This window comes from Aulonocara stuartgranti (assembly GCF_965226115.1).
Source record: "Aulonocara stuartgranti genome assembly, chromosome: 3".
NCBI lineage: Eukaryota > Metazoa > Chordata > Actinopteri > Cichliformes > Cichlidae > Aulonocara > Aulonocara stuartgranti.
The window spans coordinates 48,447,719-48,468,173 of NC_138941.1; the positions used below are offsets into that span (position 1 = coordinate 48,447,719).

Genomic DNA, 20,455 nt, shown 5'->3' on the forward strand with positions numbered 1-20,455 from the left:
GTGCTACGCATGAATAGCGCCAATAAAAAGTAGAGGCAGAGAATGATGACCAAATACGGGGCTTGAGTCTACAAGAAAAACAACAGAGCAGCATGTTAAAAATACAAGCGTCTCATCCAACACAGCAAACGCTTTGACTTGGAGAAAGTGTTGTTATCGCATTGCTTAACAAAAAGATTGCCAGCACCATAGCCCCAGGAAATTAAAAGTATTATTTGATCTGCAGAGATGAGACTCTGTATATCTTTTACTCTTTTTAACCACAATGGCAAGGTGGCAGTTCAAAAGAAATGTGGAGGAAATCAAAGCAGAAAGTCACGGGTCCCCTCAGAAAATTCAAAGGCTTGAAGAAATATGAAACCTTCCTCCATTTCTGCTGAGAATGGAAATCACGTTTAGAACTGGATAATATCTGATCTGGCAAAAATAATCAGATTTCATACTACTTCACACCGAAGGCCAAGTGGACTCAGACTCAAAAGAGCAGGCTTTCATGGACTTAACTAAATACTCCAAAAGAGGGGTGTGAGGAAGCACACATGCCACAAATGTAGATCAAAGATCCAAAAACCAATTCATAATATCCAAAAGTTCCAGATTCAAATCCCTTTTCCACTTTGTTTGTACCCAGAAAAACACAATTATAAAAAATAATGTGTGCAAATGGGGTTCTTCATTTTGTTAGTCTAACTTTGTTAGTTTCTTTGTGTTTTTGGTTTAAATGTAATCATTTGTTGCAAAAAAAATCCCAAACATATTGTAGATGATACTTATAGCTCTACTAAAGAAGTTAAACTTGCAGTTTGTTCATTCATTATTCACTTGCGGTTATAAAAACAATGAAGCACCAGCTAAGTGAAACTTCCAGGATTTAGAGTTCATTCCTGATCCACTCGTTCTTTTTAAACAGTGTTTCAAGTATGTGTGGCTATTAGTGGTTAGTGGTGGTAAAAGCCACTGGACTCCAGTGGTGTATGTGGTTATGTAGCTTCAGCGGACAGAAGGGACATTGTGTTTGATGATAATATTTAGCGTAACAGCCTGTGGGGAAACACATTCACAGTTTATAGCCGCAGACGGGATCGTGTTTACCCAATTCTATGGTTTGGGGTTTCATGAACTCACCTCGCTCTTTTTTTTCCTTTGAAAAGGAGTCAAACTTCCTGCGCAGAGATTTTCTTCGCTTGTGAGTTTCTGTGGGAAGAAAGAAAAGGTCACAGTCAATACAGTTTGTGGTGCTCAAGTATGTGTTTGCTTTAGTTTGAACAATGAAGTCTGTGTCACAGTCGGTCTGGGATGTCTGTCTTTTGTTACTGTTGTACATCAATGAGATGTGCCCATCACCAGCTTTTATCTGTACATGAACCCAAATACTACCATCCATCCATCCATTGTGTACTCCTTACTATAGAGTGAATTAGTTTAGTTTTACTTCATTTCCACTGTAGATTAGCTTTTTGTTTCAGCAGTCTGTATTAAATAGAAAAAAGTCTTTATTTCTGAAAATTATTTAGTTTTTGTAATTTTTCTATTAGTTTTAGATTTTTTTCTCTTTTTATAATATGATGTGTGTTGATCAGGGAAAGAGTTACAAAGTTCAGAACAAGTTTCATGACCCACGGAGAGAACACTAAACCCCCAAAAAAACTGTGTATCTAAAACCCAGCATTTAAAATTTTTAACTAAATAAATTTCTAACAGTGTTACAGCATTATGTAAAATTGTCACAATTTTTAATGTACTAATTTCTGATTATGAATAATTATGAATTTTCCTTTTCTGGTGGGTTTTTTAAAACCTGATTGGTGTATTGACTGTCCTCGTCTGCTTCCCTGTATATAAAAGAAGTATTTCATTGGGACATTAAATTAGATTTAGGCTTTAAACAGCACTCGTTTGGATTTGTGTACATGAACACGAACTAATTAATTATATTTTAATGAGTCAAAGGAGCTTGCAAAGAAAAGCGTCTGGACTTCTTTAAGTTGCTTGAAGACGTTTCACCTCTCATCCGAGAAGCTTCTTCAGTTCTAAGGTCAAATGGTGGAGAGTCCCAGATATAAACCTAGTGGGAGTAACCCCCCACAGAGGGACAAAAGGACCCCTGATGATCCTCTAATCGCCTGAGCCAAGGTGTGAAACTGGGTGTGGGTCCCAATCAGCCAGAGTTTCAGGTGTGTTCATTGTGAAACCTGGCCCCACCTTATCATGCGAATTCCTGAGGTCAGATGGCCCAGGATGTGAGTGGGCGTTAAGGCATCTGGGAAGGGATCTCAAAACTGGATTATAGATGGCAGAGAGTTGGTGTCGTAAACCCCCGCCTCTGTTCAAAGATGGTCGCTCACAGTGGACATAGATGGCTTCTTTCACTCCTCTTTCAAACCATCTGTCCTCTCTGTCCAAAATGTGAACATTGGCATCCTCGAAAGAGTGTCCTTTATCCTTAAGATGCAGATGGACTGCTAAGTCTGTGTTTTGGAGTTTTGTCTTTCGGGTGAACCAGTTTTTGTCTGAGCGTGTTGCTGGGTCTGAAATGCACCGGGATGTCATGCTTGGAGAAAACTCTCCTGAGTTTCTCTGATACACCGGCTACATAGGGGATGACAATGTTGTTGCGTCTGTCCTTCTTATCCTCCCTCGCTGGTGTCTGGTCTTCTTTTCTGTGCCTCTTTGCTGACTTTAAGAACGCCCATTTAGGATAGCTGCACGTTTTGAGTGCTTCCTTTACATGTGTGTGTTCCTTCTTTTTCCTTCAGGCTTAGAGGGAACATGTTCTGCCCGGTGGTGTTGGGTCCTAATTACTCCAAGTTTGTGTTCCAAAGGGTGATGGGAGTCAAAGAGGAGGTACTGGTCCGTGTGTGTGGGCTTCCGGTAAACTTAGATGTTGAGTTTGCCATTCTCTTCAATGTGCACAGCGCAGTCCAGGAAAGGCAAACAGTTGTCCTTTGTGTCTTCCCTGGTGAACTTGATGTTTTTATCCACAGCATTAATGTACGCAGTGAAGGATTCCACTTCTTGTGTCTTGATTTTGACCCAGGTGTCGTCCACATATCTGTACCAGTGGCTGGGTACTCTTCCTTTGAAAGAGCCAAGAGCCTTCCTTTCCACTTCCTCCATGTAAAGGTTGGCTACAATAGGTGACACGGGGGAGCCCATGGCACAGCCATGTTTTTGTCTGTAAAAGCCTTCGTTGTACTTGAAATATGTAGTGGTGACGCAGAGGTCTAACAGTGTGCAGATCTGATCGGGTGTGAAGTTGGTCCTGTCCTCCAAGAAGCTGTCTTCTTGTAGTCGTTTTCTGACAGTCTCCACGGCCTCTGTGGTGGGTATGCAAGTGAAAAGAGAGACTTCACCGACAAGGTCCAGAAACTTACCCTGGATCCAGATGAAACCATGGTGTCCTTTGATGTAGTCTCTCTTTTCACTTGCATACCCACCACGGAGGCCGTGGAGACTGTCAAAAAACGACTACAAGAAGACAGCTCCTTGGAGGACAGGACCAACTTCACACCCGATCAGATCTGCACACTGTTAGACCTCTGCCTCACCACTACATATTTCAAATACAACGAAGGCTTCTACAGACAAAAACATGGCTGTGCCATGGGCTCCCCCGTGTCACCTATTGTAGCCAACCTTTACATGGAGGAAGTGGAAAGGAAGGCTCTTGGCTCTTTCAAAGGAAGAGTACCCAGCCACTGGTACAGATATGTAGACGACACCTGGGTCAAAATCAAGACACAAGAAGTGGAATCCTTCACTGCGCACATTAACGCTGTGGATAAAAACATCAAGTTCACCAGGGAAGACACAAAGGACAACTGTTTGCCTTTCCTGGACTGCGCTGTGCACTTTGAAGAGAACGGCAAACTCAACATCTAAGTTTACCGGAAGCCCACACACACGGACCAGTACCTCCTGTTCGACTCCCATCACCCTCTGGAACACAAACTTGGAGTAATTAGGACCCTACACCACCGGGCAGAACATGTTCCCTCTAAACCTGAAGGAAAAAGAAGGAACACACACATGTAAAGGAAGCACTCAAAACGTGCAGCTATCCTAAATGGGCGTTCTTAAAGTCAGCAAAGAGGTACAAAAAAGAAGATCAGACACCAGCGAGGGAGGATAAGAAGGACAGACGCAACAACATTGTCATCCCCTATGTAGCCGGTGTATCAGAGAAACTCAGGAGAGTTTTCTCCAAGCATGACATCCCGGTGCATTTCAGACCCAGCAACACGCTCAGACAGAAACTGGTTCACCCGAAAGACAAAACGCCAAAACACAAACTTAACAATGTGGCGTATGCTGTACAGTGCAGCGAGGAATGCTCAGACCTCTACATTGGAGAGACCAAACAGCCACTTCACAAGCGCATGGCACAACACAGAAGAGCCACCTCCACAGGACAAGACTCAGCAGTCCATATGCATCTTAAGGATAAAGGACACTCTTTCGAGGATGCCAATGTTCACATTTTGGACAGAGAGGACAGATGGTTTGAAAGAGGAGTGAAAGAAGCCATCTATGTCCACTGTGAGCGACCATCTTTGAACAGAGGCGGGGGTTTACGACACCAACTCTCTGCCATCTATAATCCAGTTTTGAGATCCCTTCCCAGACGCCTTAACGCCCACTCACATCCTGGGCCATCTGATCTCAGGAATTCGCATGATAAGGTGGGGCCAGGTTTCACAATGAACTCACCCGAAACTCTGGCTGATTGGGACCCACGCCCAGTTTCCCACCTTGGCTCAGGCGATTAGAGGATCATCAGGGGGTCCTTTTGTCCCTCTGTGGGGGGATACTCCCACTAGGTTTATATCTGGGACTCTCCACCATTTGACCTTAGAACTGAAGAAGCTTCTCGGATGAGAGGTGAAACGTCTTCAAGCAACTTAAAGAAGTCCAGACGCTTTTCTTTGCAAGCTCCTTTGACTACGATGACCTGGATGACTGAGAACCTTCACAGATATATTTTAATGAATATTTTATGAGACCAGGCTGGTATATCAAAGGTATGTGGTGGAGTAAGTATAAATGTATTAAATCCATACTTATAACCTTGATCATGGAAGTAATATGTCCTTTTAAACAGACACCACCAATCAGGCTCACCCTCAATACGACATTTACTTTTTCTTTTCCTCTTCATCTCACTTGTTATCTTCTGCTTTCACCTCTTCCTCAGTTCCAAGACAAGAGCAGAACCTTTTCAATAGACTGAGTCTGTTTAGTGTTTTGGAATAGCCCACTCTGTCTAATGGCCCTTGACATGCTGGATGAAGGGAGATTTGTTGTTGCATGTGTGTATCTATAAGTAAGATACAAAGAGAGGTAAATAAATCGAGGAAAAGTGTTTTGAAGATAATAAGTGATTGTAAAAAAATGCCAAAACACAAAATGAGCTCTGCCAAAAAAGATTTTAAGACTGAAATCTACTTTAGTATGAGAAAAAAGGATGGAGAAAAGATTTATGATGTTCCTTGAAAATTCAATTTAAGGCGACACAGTACGACTACGCGCCTGTTTTTTCATGCAATTTAAATTTTGACATTTTAAATATATTTTACATAAATGTATTTGTGACCAAAATACAGATATTGTTTAGTAAAGCTTCACGATCGTACCCCCCACCATGCCTCGTAATTTCATAAAAGAAATGAAATCATCGTATTATAGTCAAGATTACTGATTGTTTACCGATTTAAATTTTTACACCTAATACTTACACTGGCAAGCTAGCTTAATACATGATAGCTGATTGCTATACAGCTTTCTTTTTGGCTCCTGACAGTATTTCTTCAAAAAAACAAAAAAAACAACCTCTGTTTAAACTCTATGTCAACTAAAAGACAAAAACAACCATTTCAGTTACCTTAAGGTGCTTTATATTGTAATGCAAAGACTGTATAGACTCCTACACTTTCTATAAAGGTCTTGGCTCATATTTGGATAGATGTAAAACCTCATTTTCATAAATTTCATAAAACTGACAATGCAAACATTTGAGTGTACCTAATAATTTGGGGAAGATCTCTGATTAAATGTTTACCCTGCCTGGGTTTTTCCCCTTAACTTCAGTCAGAGCTGAAAAACAACCACTGCTGACATTTCTACTTCCTCTTCGCACTTTTTTAATAAAATACTGTGAACTACATCCCCAAAACAGAAAATCTGACGGTGTGTATGTTTTGTTACAAGTGGGATATTTTTTATTTTTAGGAACTCTACAGCCTCACACTCTGGCTTGTGTGGACGAAGCCTTTGTTTGCTTTAGCAAAGCTGCTGTTTAGAAATCACTAATTCAAAGTCAGACCTTTTCCCTATTAAGGAATCACTGCTGTTACCTTCATGGCAAGTAATGCTGCCCGGCCTGTTTGCGGCACTTTAAAGTACGGACATTCTTTTCCCTCTTTTTTCCTGCTTTAATCAAAAAAAATAAGAAAAAAAATGAAAGTAGCAGGGAGCAAATGAAGACTGCTGTGTGCTGCTGGGATAAAGAGGTCAAATTCTCATGACTGCAGGAAATTAAAGTTTATTTCCAAAGCACACAGCCCCTCCCATTGAACGCATGCCTCATCCAGCTGAGGCTGATCTGCTACTGATGAGTGTGTGCATGTACATGTGTATGATTACATAATGCACATTCACAGGGAGATAAGGTGACAGACAAGACAAAAACAAAGAGGGGATAAACAGCCCAGGCTTTGATGTTTAAAAGACTCTGCTACCTTCCTGCGCTCCGACTGAAGATGTTTGACGGAGGAAATCAAGGAAAATGATGCATTCAATGTCAATCACAGGTATCTAAAATCTCCTGCAGGCCTAATGAACAACCAGAAACATTTCATGCATGTTGCTACCTCTGCCAGATCTACTTTACAATCTATGACTGGCTGATTAAGAAGTTCAGAACCTCAACGTCACACTGTTTGTCTGAGCTGATTGTTAAACAGGCCACCTTTATTTATTACTGATGAACAGATGCATGGCTACTGTTTTGGATTTTATCTCCTAACCCCAGTTTACTATCCCATTTTGGTTGTTGTTTGTTTGTCTCTTCACCATTTTTGGCTGTGACTGATATTTGCAGCCCCTGAGATCAAGTGCACCGGATGCAGGGGGCCAAGGGACCACTGAATCCTTCCCATCTACTCCGAGACTTCTGGTAAAATAATTCTTTTAACTTCTTATTTGTGAGTAATACCACTGTGACTTTGAACTGAAACAATACTGGCAGGACAGATGCTGTTGCGTTAGCCGATTGTTAGGTTTGCTTAATTATGTTCTTAGAGCCTTAAAAATCATCAGATCATACATGCACAATGAACATGGCTGCAATAATATGCAATAATATGAGTCAATTGCCTCGAACAGCCCATACTTTAAGCAATGTTTTACTCTGTGGTATTCTTTTTTTCATGTGTTGCAGGCATAGGAACCAAATACAAAACTAACGTAAACATAAGCAGGAAACACAGAGGCAAGTAACTGACACTGGGGATGGGTTGATAGATGTTTCAAACAATGCTCCAAAGTGTGGTTAAAAACACCCATGTCACATGACCATGGCTACATGTCACCGTGGTCACCATGGTGACAGGTCTTTCTAATTACACTGACTGCCTGTATGCTCATTATATACTGCCACTTCATTAGGTATACCTATTCAACTGCTCCTTTACACAAATATCAGCTAATCAGCTCTGTGCATTTAGACATGGGTGGTGGCTGATGAGGCCAAAGGAGAATGGTCAGACTGCTTCAAGGTGATAAGAAGGTAGGCAACAGTAACTCAAATAACTACTTGTGCATACAAAGGTATGCAGAAGAGCATCTCTGAAAATGAAACAAGGTAAACTTTGAAAGGGATGTGCTGCAGCAGCAGAGACCACAAAGTGTGTAACTCCTGTCAACTAAGAAAAGAGAACTGAGGCTAGTGAGGCGATGTTTTATCAGGCAACAGAGCATCATTTAAACTCCAGCCTAAGTATTATTGCTGACCACATCCATCCCTTTATGACCACAGTGTCCCATCTTCTGATGGCTGCTTCCAGCAGGATAACAAACCATGTCACAAAACTCAAATCATCTCAGACTGCTTTCTTGAACACAACAATGAGTTCACTGTACTCAAATGGCCTCCACGGTCACTTGATCTCAAGCGAACAGAGCACTTTTGGGATGTGGTGGAACAGGAGATTCGCATCATGGATGTGCAGCCCATAAATCTGCAGCAACTGTGGGATTCTGTCATGTCAATGTTTCCATGTTTCCAGCATTTTGTTGAATTAAGACAGTTCTGAAGTCCAATGCGGACCAACCCAGTACTAACAATGAGTAACCAGTGAAGCAGCCCGTGCTCATATATTTCAGATTATCAAAGCATTGAAAGTTTTTACTCTTTTTAATGCATAACTTTTTATATCTTGCTGCTATACCTGACTAGAAAATCATCATCTCAAAGACGCTCACCTGGTTTAATAAATATTTAAGGATCGTAAGCACAAATCCAACTACAGGTAAAAAGCCAAGAGTTTTAAGACTGAAATGATCCAGGGAAGTAATAAAAGGACAAAAAAGAAAAAGAAGGAAAACGAGAGGAAGTGGAGAGAGAGTTAGTTTGCAGTCCCTGCAGAGCAGCGACTCATAAAACAGGGCATGAGAATGAACTCCAGACCACACCAAATAAGAGAAAAATCTGTCACTCAAGTACCAACACACTTCACAAAGAATTCCTTGGACCCTGCCAGCAAAACTAAAAACCACACTTGTGATGCATACAACATTCAAATACCTGCATACGGGGGCCACACACGAAAATAAATGGAGAGTGGAATATATACAAACTGTACAAGCACACTGGAGAAGGTTTATGGGAGCGATTTGTCCTTCAGTTCCAGCAGGATGAAGCACCCAGAGAATAAAGGGAGCGGGCACATAGAGAGAAAAGTGAGATGAAACGCGAGGAATGAAAACACGTACGGAGATGGGGAGGGAAAAAAAGCAACAAAAGACGGACTGGAGGGAGGGAGCGCAACGGGAGGTGATGCTGAGACTGTAATAGACTGGGTGGCCTGGAGAGATTACAGCCCAGGGGAGAAACCGAGGAGGAATATTCCCACACTTACTCAGAGAGCACTTTGTCTGTGAGACGGGCCGAGGAAACTGTCTCACAGGACACAAAAAATGACAGCCATTTTAACTTTTACTGATCCAATTTGGAGCTTAGAGAATCTTGGTGACTGAGATGTGTGAGAGCTGAAGGAGTCATTTTTAAGGCAAATAAAATGAGCTTTTCTAAGCTCGTCACAGTTTTTCATAGATGGCAGCAGCCGGTTTTCTTTTTCCAGATTAAGTGTATTAATAACTGTATTACATCACCTTTAGGCATATATACACTGTGAGCTTTTAGTTCATTTACACATGCACTTATATGGTCATTTACTACAAATAAAACAGTCTGTTAGGTTAAATAATCGATTTACGTTCTGCTTTTCTTACACAAACCTCTCCGGTTAATTAAGTTCTTCACATCTGCTGCTGCTCATTAACCAAAAAGTTGACTTCATAAAGAAACAAGGAAAGTATGAATGTGAGCTGTTTTACAAGCTGCACTCGCTCTCACTGGGTTTACGTATCTTGGAAGAAACTGTTTGGGTCAGTGAGTCTGCTGTTTACAACATCACTAAATCAAAGCCGGCTCTTTTTCAGGAACACAAGGCATTTAAAGCAGCCAAGTTTATTTCGTCCACGTGGGATATTTGTGAAGTTTATGTTGGAGCATTAAAATCACATATGCTAAGGACATCTACCATGATAGTAGTGATCACCACGGGGGGGTGGGGGGGACAAAAACAAGTAAGAAAACAGATGGTATAAAGTGAATTAGTCATCTTTCCCATTAACGTTACTGTTTAATTGAACCCTGACCTGATGGGACAAACACACATATGAACAAGAGAGAAGAACAAGATTTCCCAAAAGCACGGAGCACGGGGAGTCTCACAGGATGTGTGACACATTAGAAACATTGTCTGCTAAAAGTAGATTTTCTTGGAGCATTAATATCAAAACAAGTGTTCACTCTAAAGTGTATTTACATTGTAAGGGCATAAAACGTGACTCACAACATGGGTAACATATGCGTTACGAAGGTTCCTCTCTTGTGAGACTTTAAGTAATGCGAGAAGCCAATAAATTTGTAACAGAGCATTGGACAGACTAAACAAGATCCCACAGAGCAACAATGATACCATTAGATGAGCAAAAGTAGCGTTTTATGTCACAACATCATTAAAAGATTACTGGACAAATTTCCATTATATTAGTGCAAAACATTGACATAGAAGTTCACTTACAGATGCTTAATCTTGTGCTAAACATAGCTAAAAATGTCCTCTTTTTACAAGGGTAATCACAATATGTGTTGCCTGAAGCCAGAAGTTTCCAGGGCGTCTTCGCACTAAATTCCACCACACATACTTATTTTGGACATGTGTGAAAATCCGAAAGAGCTGCTGAAAGAAATAGACTTTGAGTTTGTTTTGGATGCCTCAGATGTTTGTCAGACATCCAGAGAGTGGACATCTAGCGAGCGACTAGACCTTCAAACAAAGCCTTGTATGTACAGATACCCAGATACTTCGGTGAACAACCAAAACACCCACACGTTCGAAACTTTTAAAGCTGATTTAAACATCTAAAGACCTCCAACAAAAGGTCCTGAACTTTGTAGATCAGTCAAATGCAGAAAGTTGAAACATCCACAGACGTCTTGAACGTTTCTGTCCAGTGCTGGGTTCCTCTCTCCTTATGTTGTCACCGCTACAAACAATGAGTGAGGAAAACAAAAAAAAAAATACAACTTAGAAGGCACACTTTGAATCTGTTGAGCTGCAGCACGGACCGGCAAATTTAATGAGAAAAGAGAACTGACACCTTGCAAACTTTAAGCATTCAATCCGATCCATTTAGAGAAAAGAAATCATACATCATATATTTGAGCATATTTATTTGTTAAGTGAATATTAAAAGATAGTGCAGCTGGTGTTACCAGTTCTCCAATGCAGTCAATAGACTTTAAAAGATTGCCACTTGATGTCTCCTGATGAATAAAGAGATCCTGACAGAAAATCTCATGCTGGGCATTTTTGAATCTGACCAACCAAGAGTTAGCCATTTGGTTATCGTTAGATGCACCTGTTTGCGTATCCTGTTTTTCCTCTATTTCATTCTAATAGTGACCACAATTTACTAAATGAACAAATATTTTATTAAATAAGACTAAATAACAACTGAGACAGTAAACTCATTGAGAAAGTTTACTGAGATGAAGGGCGAGGAGGCAGAGAGATGATTTTGTCTATATTTCTGTGCAGCTGGGTTTGTTTTGGCAACCACAGAATTTACGTTTATGGCGATTTTCAGGCAGCCACATCCATCGTTTATGTGAAGATTGAATCACAGCTAGAACATGAGGCCAGTGTAAAACCTGCAGGTAAAAAGGGCAATGCAGGTGTTTTATTTAAATATGCTCAAGTTAAAGCAGCTAATTCAGAAGGTCTCATGTAGTGGAACCTATAAAAACCTCATGGGACTTTAAACGACGCAGAAAATGGGAGAATTTTTTTCCCCATGTATTCATGTGTGGATTGTAAATAGTTAAATAGTCCTATTATGTTGTAAGAAACTGGGACTGTTGTGGAGGGCCGCTCAGATAAGTGCGGCTCTCTACAACAGTCCAAGCTTCTTATGTGGGCCATTGGAAAAATGAATTCCCCACTCGTGCTTTGGATAATTTTAGGCATGAAATTAAGGTGAATTAAATTACACTTCTTTTTTTTTCATTAACACAGGAATTTTGTTTACAAAAAATCTCCACAAGGGCCTGTAGGCCCATTTTGGTGCATGCATGCATTGTGAAAAGTTGCAGAAGTAAAGTGGTCGTATCCCAATTGTAAATTTTATACTCAAGGGGAATTGTAAAGCCCTTGATATAATTGAGCTCCACTGTTTATTTGAAAACTTAAGTATACCCAGCCTCAATCAGTGACGTAGTCAAAGTTGAGGAGGTTGAAGGGTTAATAACCCTGCAAGAGAACAGTAGTATGGAAGAGAGCTTCTGAGTCTGAGAAAAGAGGCTTACATACCAGCTGGTCTCACAGGCGAAAAGCCACCAACAGATCCTGATCATACAAAGACACCAGTTGAATATTTCCATATTTCCTCAGCATCAGCCCCAGTGATCCTCCTGACCTCACTGACCCTAGGCCTCAATAAACACAAGAGGAAACCTCCTGGTCTGCAATCTGTGAGGTGTGTGAGGAATTTGCAGTTTATTAGTGAATCTAGCCCACTTTATTAGATGGCTTGAGTCCTTCAGAGTTCAAAAGGGTACACAAGATTTGCATGTAGGTCTGATGTAAGACTAAGAAAACCAAGCACCACCAAAGCCTGAATTTGGGCAACTCAGTGTGGCAAGAATTAATTTAAACTACATGAAACACTGCTATATCACTTTGTCTCCTTCACCACCACCTTTACAATTCAGTTCAGATACAGTTTGTAAAATATCAACAGTATATGTCAGTGTACAGCAGATTGCACTGTAATTTGGTTTTCTTACTCCTCCCAATTCAAGTCCATAACCCTTGACACAGTGGGTACCTTCCTCTGTAAGTAAGTATAGCCTGTCAGTCTAATGTTTCCATTAGTCAACAATTTGTGTCCATGTCTTTTTTGTTCTGTCTGATGACAGCGATACTGACGTGAGTCGCTAACTTTTCTCTTGCTAAGAGCTGCTGTTAGCTGTTGTTTTTGTTACTGTTAGCTGCTTTTAGCCAGCACTGGTGAAACTTTCTTTGAAATAGATCAAACCTTATTGTATCCAGATACTCACTCAATAAACTGATGCAATGTGAGAATGTAACTTTTTATAAGAGGTAAAGTGTGATTTTTAAGCTACTCGAGCCTAACGTTAGCTGGCATAATTTTAGGTAATGTTAGCTAGCATTAGCTAATGTTAGCTTATAACCAGCTTTTATTGTTGGTTAGCTGGCTTCTTTTCAGCCGTCACATCTGCTGAAAAGAAGTAACTGCCACAATATTAGGAACAAATAAAAATATTTATGCGTGTTTATGTGTCAGTTCAGGAGAGGAAGTTTGAGTCAAGGAAGAGGATGAGGTATAAATGAGGGCGGGGAACGAAATCGTGAGAAAGTGAAAATGGAAATATATATGCACAAATATCAAATAGTCATGTATAGTTTGGAAGAACTAATTCATTAAATTACAAGTAACCCATAAGGTGTACTACATGTGTGCCAAGTCTCTAGCCACATACTTGGTGGAACGACAATGACCATCTCAACAACGCACAGGTTACAACCCCTGTTAATGTGCTGACATTTGAACCTATGCTTCATCAGTCACCATTTTTACATTGTTACACGAAAACTAAATAGCCATATCTGGAAAACCCACACCCCTGTAAAAGCAGTGTTTATGCAACACTACTGCATAAATCAATTGTATTAACATTCAACAATTCGTCCACAATTGTGGGAGTTCCTGCTGCAACAGGTGTCTCCCATAGCACATTTTGCCATAATGACTCACACCAGGACAGCTGCACAAGTTTAAAATCAGAAACAAAACAATACCAGCTAGACTATGACTTGGAAACAGCAGTACTGGTCGGTGGTTTAAGAAGTGAATATTACCCAGCTATCTCATATCATCACCCCTAGGGTGGGAAAAAAGACAAATCATGACCCTATCCAATGCTATTTGAGATAAAGAGTCAACTAACAGAAATCACGTTGCCTCCCTTTCCCCTTCCTTATCAATCTGACACCCTGGATTCCGCTCCAGATGATCCTTAATGTCTTCCTGCTTTATGCTCATTCCTCAGATTCACAGACAAGCTGTTATGGCTCCCCTGGCAGACTGAGTTGTTGTTTTTGCTTTAGGGCAGTTCAGTCTAAGTTTGGCTGAGTGTGGCTAACCAAACTGGCGCCATACTCACCAGGTCATCGTAGAGCTGGGCGATAGAACGATAACGATATGTATCGCGATATAACTTTTACTCGATAGAGAAATTAAGCTATCGCGATAGACCTCGCCGCTCTTGTTCTCTTAAAAAAAAAAAAAAAAAAAAAAAAAAAAAGGTCAGCCAATCCAAATTCAGTAGCGCAGAGCCGAACCAATCACAGCCGCAGCGTCACGTCGCGTGACTTGTTACGTACAGCACAAGTGCCAAGCCGCACGTGTGTTTGTTTGGGAAGCAGCCAGCGGGTAATGGAGCCAGCGCGTAATGGAGGAAATGAGTGTGCCGACTAGAAAAATCAACCGAGCGTGACCGAAGAGAAAACAGATGATGGTTCCAACGCCGGAGAGATTGTCGAACGGAAGAGCCATAGAAGTTCCGTAGTGGGAAGGTATTTCGGCTATTTCAAGTCTGACAAAAAACAGAGTAGCGTGCACTGTAAATTGTGCCGAAAGCAAGTCTGGAAATACAATAAACTGGTGCATGCGTCACACTGTGCGCCACGTTATTGTTTCGGTGAAATGAATTTCTACAATACTGTTACTGTTAATTCTACTCTCTGCAGTGTTTAAATGCTTACATACACACACAGTTACTGTCCCTCCACACATACGACTCGGTTCTGCTTCTATGCCGCAGCTTTGTTTACTTTTTCCCACCGAGGCTTCTAGACTTCTGATTGGCCAATATTTCTGCACGGTTAGGAATCTAGCGCCACCTGCTGCTTTGGCATGTTCATAGCAGCGTTTTCCTTCATTTCTGCCTTTATGTGTGGACGGGATTATTTTTTAAAACGAAAACGGAAAATCTCAGTTTTCAAAAATACCCGTGTACGTGTGGACGTAGCCTCAGTCTCTGACTGGAAGCGCTAATTCGTCATTCGGCTTTTGTCAGACTAAAGTAACTGTTAAAACTGTTTGAAAAGCTCAGCTATACAACAAGGAGAGATTGAGAATTTCCTTTTAGTTCTCAGTTTATTTGATATTGACAAAAGTTAGTCAGTTTTGTCTGTTCTTCTGTAAAACAAACTAAGATTTATTTTTAGAATTAATATTTTGTTTCTAAGTGGAATTGACAATTTAGTCTGTTTCATTTGTTCTATTTTGAAACTTAAACGCTTTAGCGGCTGCCTTTTGTGTAGTTTGCAATATTTGCCTTTATTTATCTGAAAAAGTCATGTTCCTTAAGTACATCTACCCTGTTGAACTTATTATGGGAAATAAATATTTAAAAACAAGCTGCTGATTATTTCACATTTTACTTGTGAGCAACGGCACATTTAAATCTTACAAATATAGTTATTTGGCTTATATCGTGATAGATATCGTTATCGCCTGAAATGAAAAAAACATATCGTGATATGAAAAAATCTCATATCGCCCAGCTCTAGGTCATCGTGAACTTTTATTCTCAAACCTCATGACGACCAATCCGCCTCACCACTAAGACTGACTAATGAAATTTAACTGCATTAAATTGGCAGCAATGGTGACAAAAACAAAGTTGTCCTTCATCAGTTTCACTATTCTGGGAAGCTATTGTAATGGAGTAACTATCATGCCCTGTCCCTATGAATTTAATGGTCGGACATAGCATTTTTTCATGTTTTTAAACCTTTGGTAAATGGCCTGTATTTATATAGCGCTTTACTAGTCCCTAAGGACCCCAAAGCGCTTTACATATCCAGTCATCCACCCATTCACACACACATTCACACACTGGTGATGGCAAGCTACATTGTAGCCACAGCCACCCTGGGGCGCACTGACAGAGGCGAGGCTGCCGGACACTGGCGCCACCAGGCCCTCTGACCACCACCAGTAGGCAACGGGTGAAGTGTCTTTACCTCCTTGCCTTCCCTACAGGGGATTGTGCCAAATTTAAAAACTGATTTGCAACTTAAATGCTATTTCAGAAATCAACAGAAACACAAAACATACTCTGGCAACACTTGAACTCTGGCTATCACATGTCTATGCAAGTTACACAAAGTTTAGGCCCATTTCCAAACAATTACTTTCGCATGTGACTTAACAGCATTCTCAATTATGTGTCAGAGGAAACTGATTTTCTCTCAGATTGGGGTTATTTGTTATGTTCCACAATTACTTAAGTAACTTATTTACTATTTATAGTTTAGCTTTTCTAAAGTTGCCCATTTTCAGTAAACCAATAAAACGTAAGCCGATGTAGGACTTGGCAGCCTGGAAACCCAGAAATTACAGGTTATCCTTCCATGATGGTCAATGTAACGAAGGGTGTCTTTTAACTCAAATAATGCTGCTTTTTTTTTATTAAAAAAATCAAACCAAATCCTTTGATGCCTCAAAACCAGTAAAACCTAATACTATGAAACCAAGGTAATAAGGAGGTAGATGTGACTAAGAAGGATAATCCTCAAGACTTTTATATCCTCCTGAGAACCAAGGACAAAAGAATATTCCTATTTAACTTTATTTATGATTTCCTGCCTCTTTGGAGCTAAAAGAAGCCACCCAAACACATGACATATTAATATAAAGCCCAGGATGTCCTCTGTTTAGTGCCTCAGGAGTTAGTAGGGTAGTTCAAACAAGTCAGAAGATACAGACTAAAAACAAATTCCCATTACAGAGGGCATAAATGAATAGGCCAGTACTCAGGATGATATGGCAGACAAAGGTTCAACTCCCATGACGCCCATTTTTGTTTAGTCCCAGATTCCATCAGTCCAAATTCTTTCGGGTAAAGATCAAATATGTATGCCTTAAACTAACATTTTTTTTTTTTAAATCTTGAATATTCGAGCCTCCAAATCAATAAAGGTAGTATATGAGTGCTAATAAAAAATGGAAGTACTTTGGAAAATATTGAGGAATCGAGTTAAGAAATCAGTTTACACTCAACCACCATCAGATCCTTTAGAAACACCATCTCTGTCCTTCCCCCTTACCTTTAGGGATGCTGATCTTGAAGTCCAGGTCCCTCTCCTCCAGGTGGTACAAAGCGACTTCCTGTAACCTGGCTCGCTCCAGCTCCGATAGGCTCTGGATGGGAACTGGCTGTAACCGCACGCTCTGTCCCAACATGGTGGCCCACGTGTGATCCCCCTGCAGAGAAAAGAGATGGTTAAAGGATACAGAGGACACAAAAATACCTATAGAAACACAAGCCATTAATCAACAGGTACCAGATGGTCTTCAAACTAAAAAAACAAAACAAAAATCTCCACTGACATGCAATCTCTGACCATTGCCAACCAACCATCAACTACTTAAAAGGCAAAAAAAATCTTCAAAAGCAAAAACAGAGAATTCAGCTGTGAGCTTTGCTTTTATCACTGTGTAACAAGATAAAGAAAGAGACCATGTTTCTTGTCAAAAAAGTCAGCGCGTTCATTTGTTTTCACTAGTCTTAAGCCTGTATTTATTTTTATTCTTAGCCTTTTATTACAAAAACCTATTGTGATGCCCTTTTTGTCTGTTGACCTTGAGATCTTTGCACAGTGAAAGCTCATTAAATCTCTGCAGACACAACCTGACCTTTTAAAAAAGGGGGAAATCCACAAGTTTAACACAGGAAGCCTGCATTTGTCATAACAACAAACCTAAATTACATTGCATATTTTATACTAAGTCTTCTGTGGCTCTAGATGAGCCTGTTTATAAGGTTTATTGGGGCCAATCTTGGTATAAAACTGCTTGATTAAAAAAAATAACTCAACTTTAGTAATTTCGAAGAATAACCCTTTCTAACTCATACAAAAAAGAAAAAACAAAACAGGAAATTAAAAACACTGTATCAAGGATTTCTACTGTTTTACTTAGTGAGGTTTAATCTACAAACATTTTCAGCTTTTTTCTGCTTGAAGGCAACATGATAATAATATTGGTGCATCAATAAATGGAAGTACTATAAGAAGTAACCATTACCAACTGCAACTCCAGATTAGCCTGCTTTACTGTATCTCATATTGATAAAATGTTATTAATCAAAAGGTATTCCGATTTCTTTAAATCTATCTTTGCTTAGAGCCTAGATACCCCCTTAATTCTCTAGCAGGCTGCCAAACATCTTCATAGCGAGCACTGGCTAAAGCTGGAAAATATTAAGATTATACAACAGTGTACAAACAGGACCTGATCTTGAATGGACAACAGGGAAATTAAATCTGCTTTTAAAAATGAGTTTTCACCATTCCTCATTTAAATATTTATCTTCTGAAACAATATTCAAAAACTCACCACACTATCAATGCCCTAGCAATTTCGAACTATTTCAAGGTGGGAATTTTACATTTTCAAGTAACTTGGAGGGAAACTTCTAAATCCATCCCAAAGCAAGTTTCGCAGTTTTCACATTTTTGTGATTTTTTTCCCTAAACTTAAGGGTTAGGGTTATTATTGTATTATTTAATGTAAGTAAGGCTTTTTTGTCCATTGTGGCAACAGTTTGAAGCCCAAAATATTAAAATGCTACTATCTCTGTAAGGTGGTAAGATTGTGTTTAAACTGTGCAGTTCAAAGTCATAGATGGTATACATTGTAACGTATCACTGTACACACACTATATATTCTCATGCTCCTTAGTTTACTTGAAGGCCCAAAGTGTTAAGAAGTACTTCTTTGCTGTGGTAAACATTTCAGTGGTTGAGACACAGTCACAGATCGAATAAGCTAAGAATTAGCTTAAAGTCTTTTGAAGGCATTGTAAGTGTTAGGGCTGATCCCAGTTTCTCTTTGGAAATGTGGAGAACATTCAATTTTAACCTCAACACGGTTTACCTTCTACTAGATTCTCACCGAGCAGCAAGTAGGAGGGCAAGGAGCTAAATCACAGAGCTAATAAATAAGGATGGAGATGAAGAGTAGAAGAAGAATGGTAGAATCAAGAGATTTTAAGAGATGCTAAGAAAACAGGAAAAACAATATCAGGTGAATATTGAGAGGAAGCGCGGAGGGGTAATGGGGGGAGTGTTTAATGGAGGGATGAAGCGGCCGCAGGTTAATAAGAAGCATACAATCTCATTCCAGATCTTAAGTCTGTGCTCCACAACCCGTTCACCCTGTCAGACAAGCATGTGTTTCTAATATATGCATGCTGTGCGACTTTTCAGAGAGCCCAAGCGTATAGGAACTGTGCAAATCAAGTAACCAATACGTCCAAACTGTCTTTAGCAACTCGTTGATTTACTTCTATGATCTGAGGTGACTTCAAACCACCTCTGTTTGCCACGATGCCAATGGTTGTTCTGGTTCACCACATTGGGGTTAGGTTCCCCACTCTTGTTGGAGGATTGTGCCAACTTCTGTAATCTTTTAGTTTGTAAAAATTACGTCCAGATGGGATAACTTTACATCTTTGTGCCTCAAATTCTTGTGGCGTGTGGTTAAATGAAACCGCATGGGAAGTTTGTAGGGAAACGTCTCTTTGTTAAAAACTAAAGGAGATCCGAAACATGAGAAGAAGGTCCTAAGCCAAAAAGATCTAAAGACCCCACTTTAGACTTTGACTATGCATTGTATTCAATAAACATTTAAAGTACTTTGGATGAAATAATATTCTCCACAGGTGTCAGATACAATTAGCAAGGAAAAAGTAAAATATGACAAAAAATGTAGAAGAGAAGAACTTTATACTGAAAAACTATTAACTAATAGGATCATATTTAGTGACAATATGTTTCTCTGCTGATTATTCTAAAAAAAAATTGACAAACTGTCAGTCAACTCCCAAACTAAAGCTGAACTTCATGAAACTTCGTGAAAAGCCGGAACATAGCATCAAAGTTGAGATGACCTAGTCGTCATCCACACCCTCCTCCTCCCTGACCTCCAAATTTGGATTGTTTTGTAGATAAGAATAGTTTTGTTCAGCAACACAAATCAAAAGATTAAAGGTTGTGATTACATCACCAACTGCTGTGAAATTTGTTTTGTACTAATAACTCCACAGCAGTCTAAAGAAACTGGCTGCAGTTCAGGGTGTAGCATATGGTGCTCATGAGCTAGCCCCAAATGAAATGGCTAGTAGACCCAACCCACTTTTTATTTTCCAGTCCAGAAAAAGACCACTAATATTATGTTTATGGATTTTAATTGTTCCCATAAAACACTAGCATGCTGCTGATGCATGCCAGTTGGTCTAGTAAGGTTTTACAAACAGTTATAAACAACAGCTAACATGAGAATTGTGGTTAAATCACAACAGACATTTGTACATGTGTCCAAAAAACAGCTGCTTGTGGTGGTCAAATGTTAACCGCTATCAGATATAGATAGCAGATTACAATTAAAGTGCCATAAAGTGGTTCTTTGTACCCGGAGGTCAAGTTCAAGGCTCGTATGATAGGTTGATATAAACATTTATGACAACCTTTTATACATAAAAATATTTAGTAAGTATGACTTCACACTTCTC

At 39.9% G+C, this 20,455-nt stretch overlaps 1 protein-coding gene across 3 annotated transcripts in view; it reads right to left on the reverse strand.

The window, feature by feature from the left end:
• The window catches only part of arhgap36 (Rho GTPase activating protein 36), an 81,361-nt gene that overhangs the window by 23,052 nt on the left and 37,854 nt on the right, over positions 1-20,455 (reverse strand). For all 3 annotated transcript variants that reach the window (XM_082528261.1, XM_082528263.1, XM_082528262.1), the window contains exons 2-3: positions 16,989-17,145; positions 1,126-1,194 (exon numbers count right to left, since the gene is read on the reverse strand). In XM_082528261.1, coding sequence (XP_082384387.1) covers positions 1,126-1,194; positions 16,989-17,145 — 226 coding nt within the window. The remainder of the gene's footprint in view (positions 1-1,125; positions 1,195-16,988; positions 17,146-20,455) is intronic.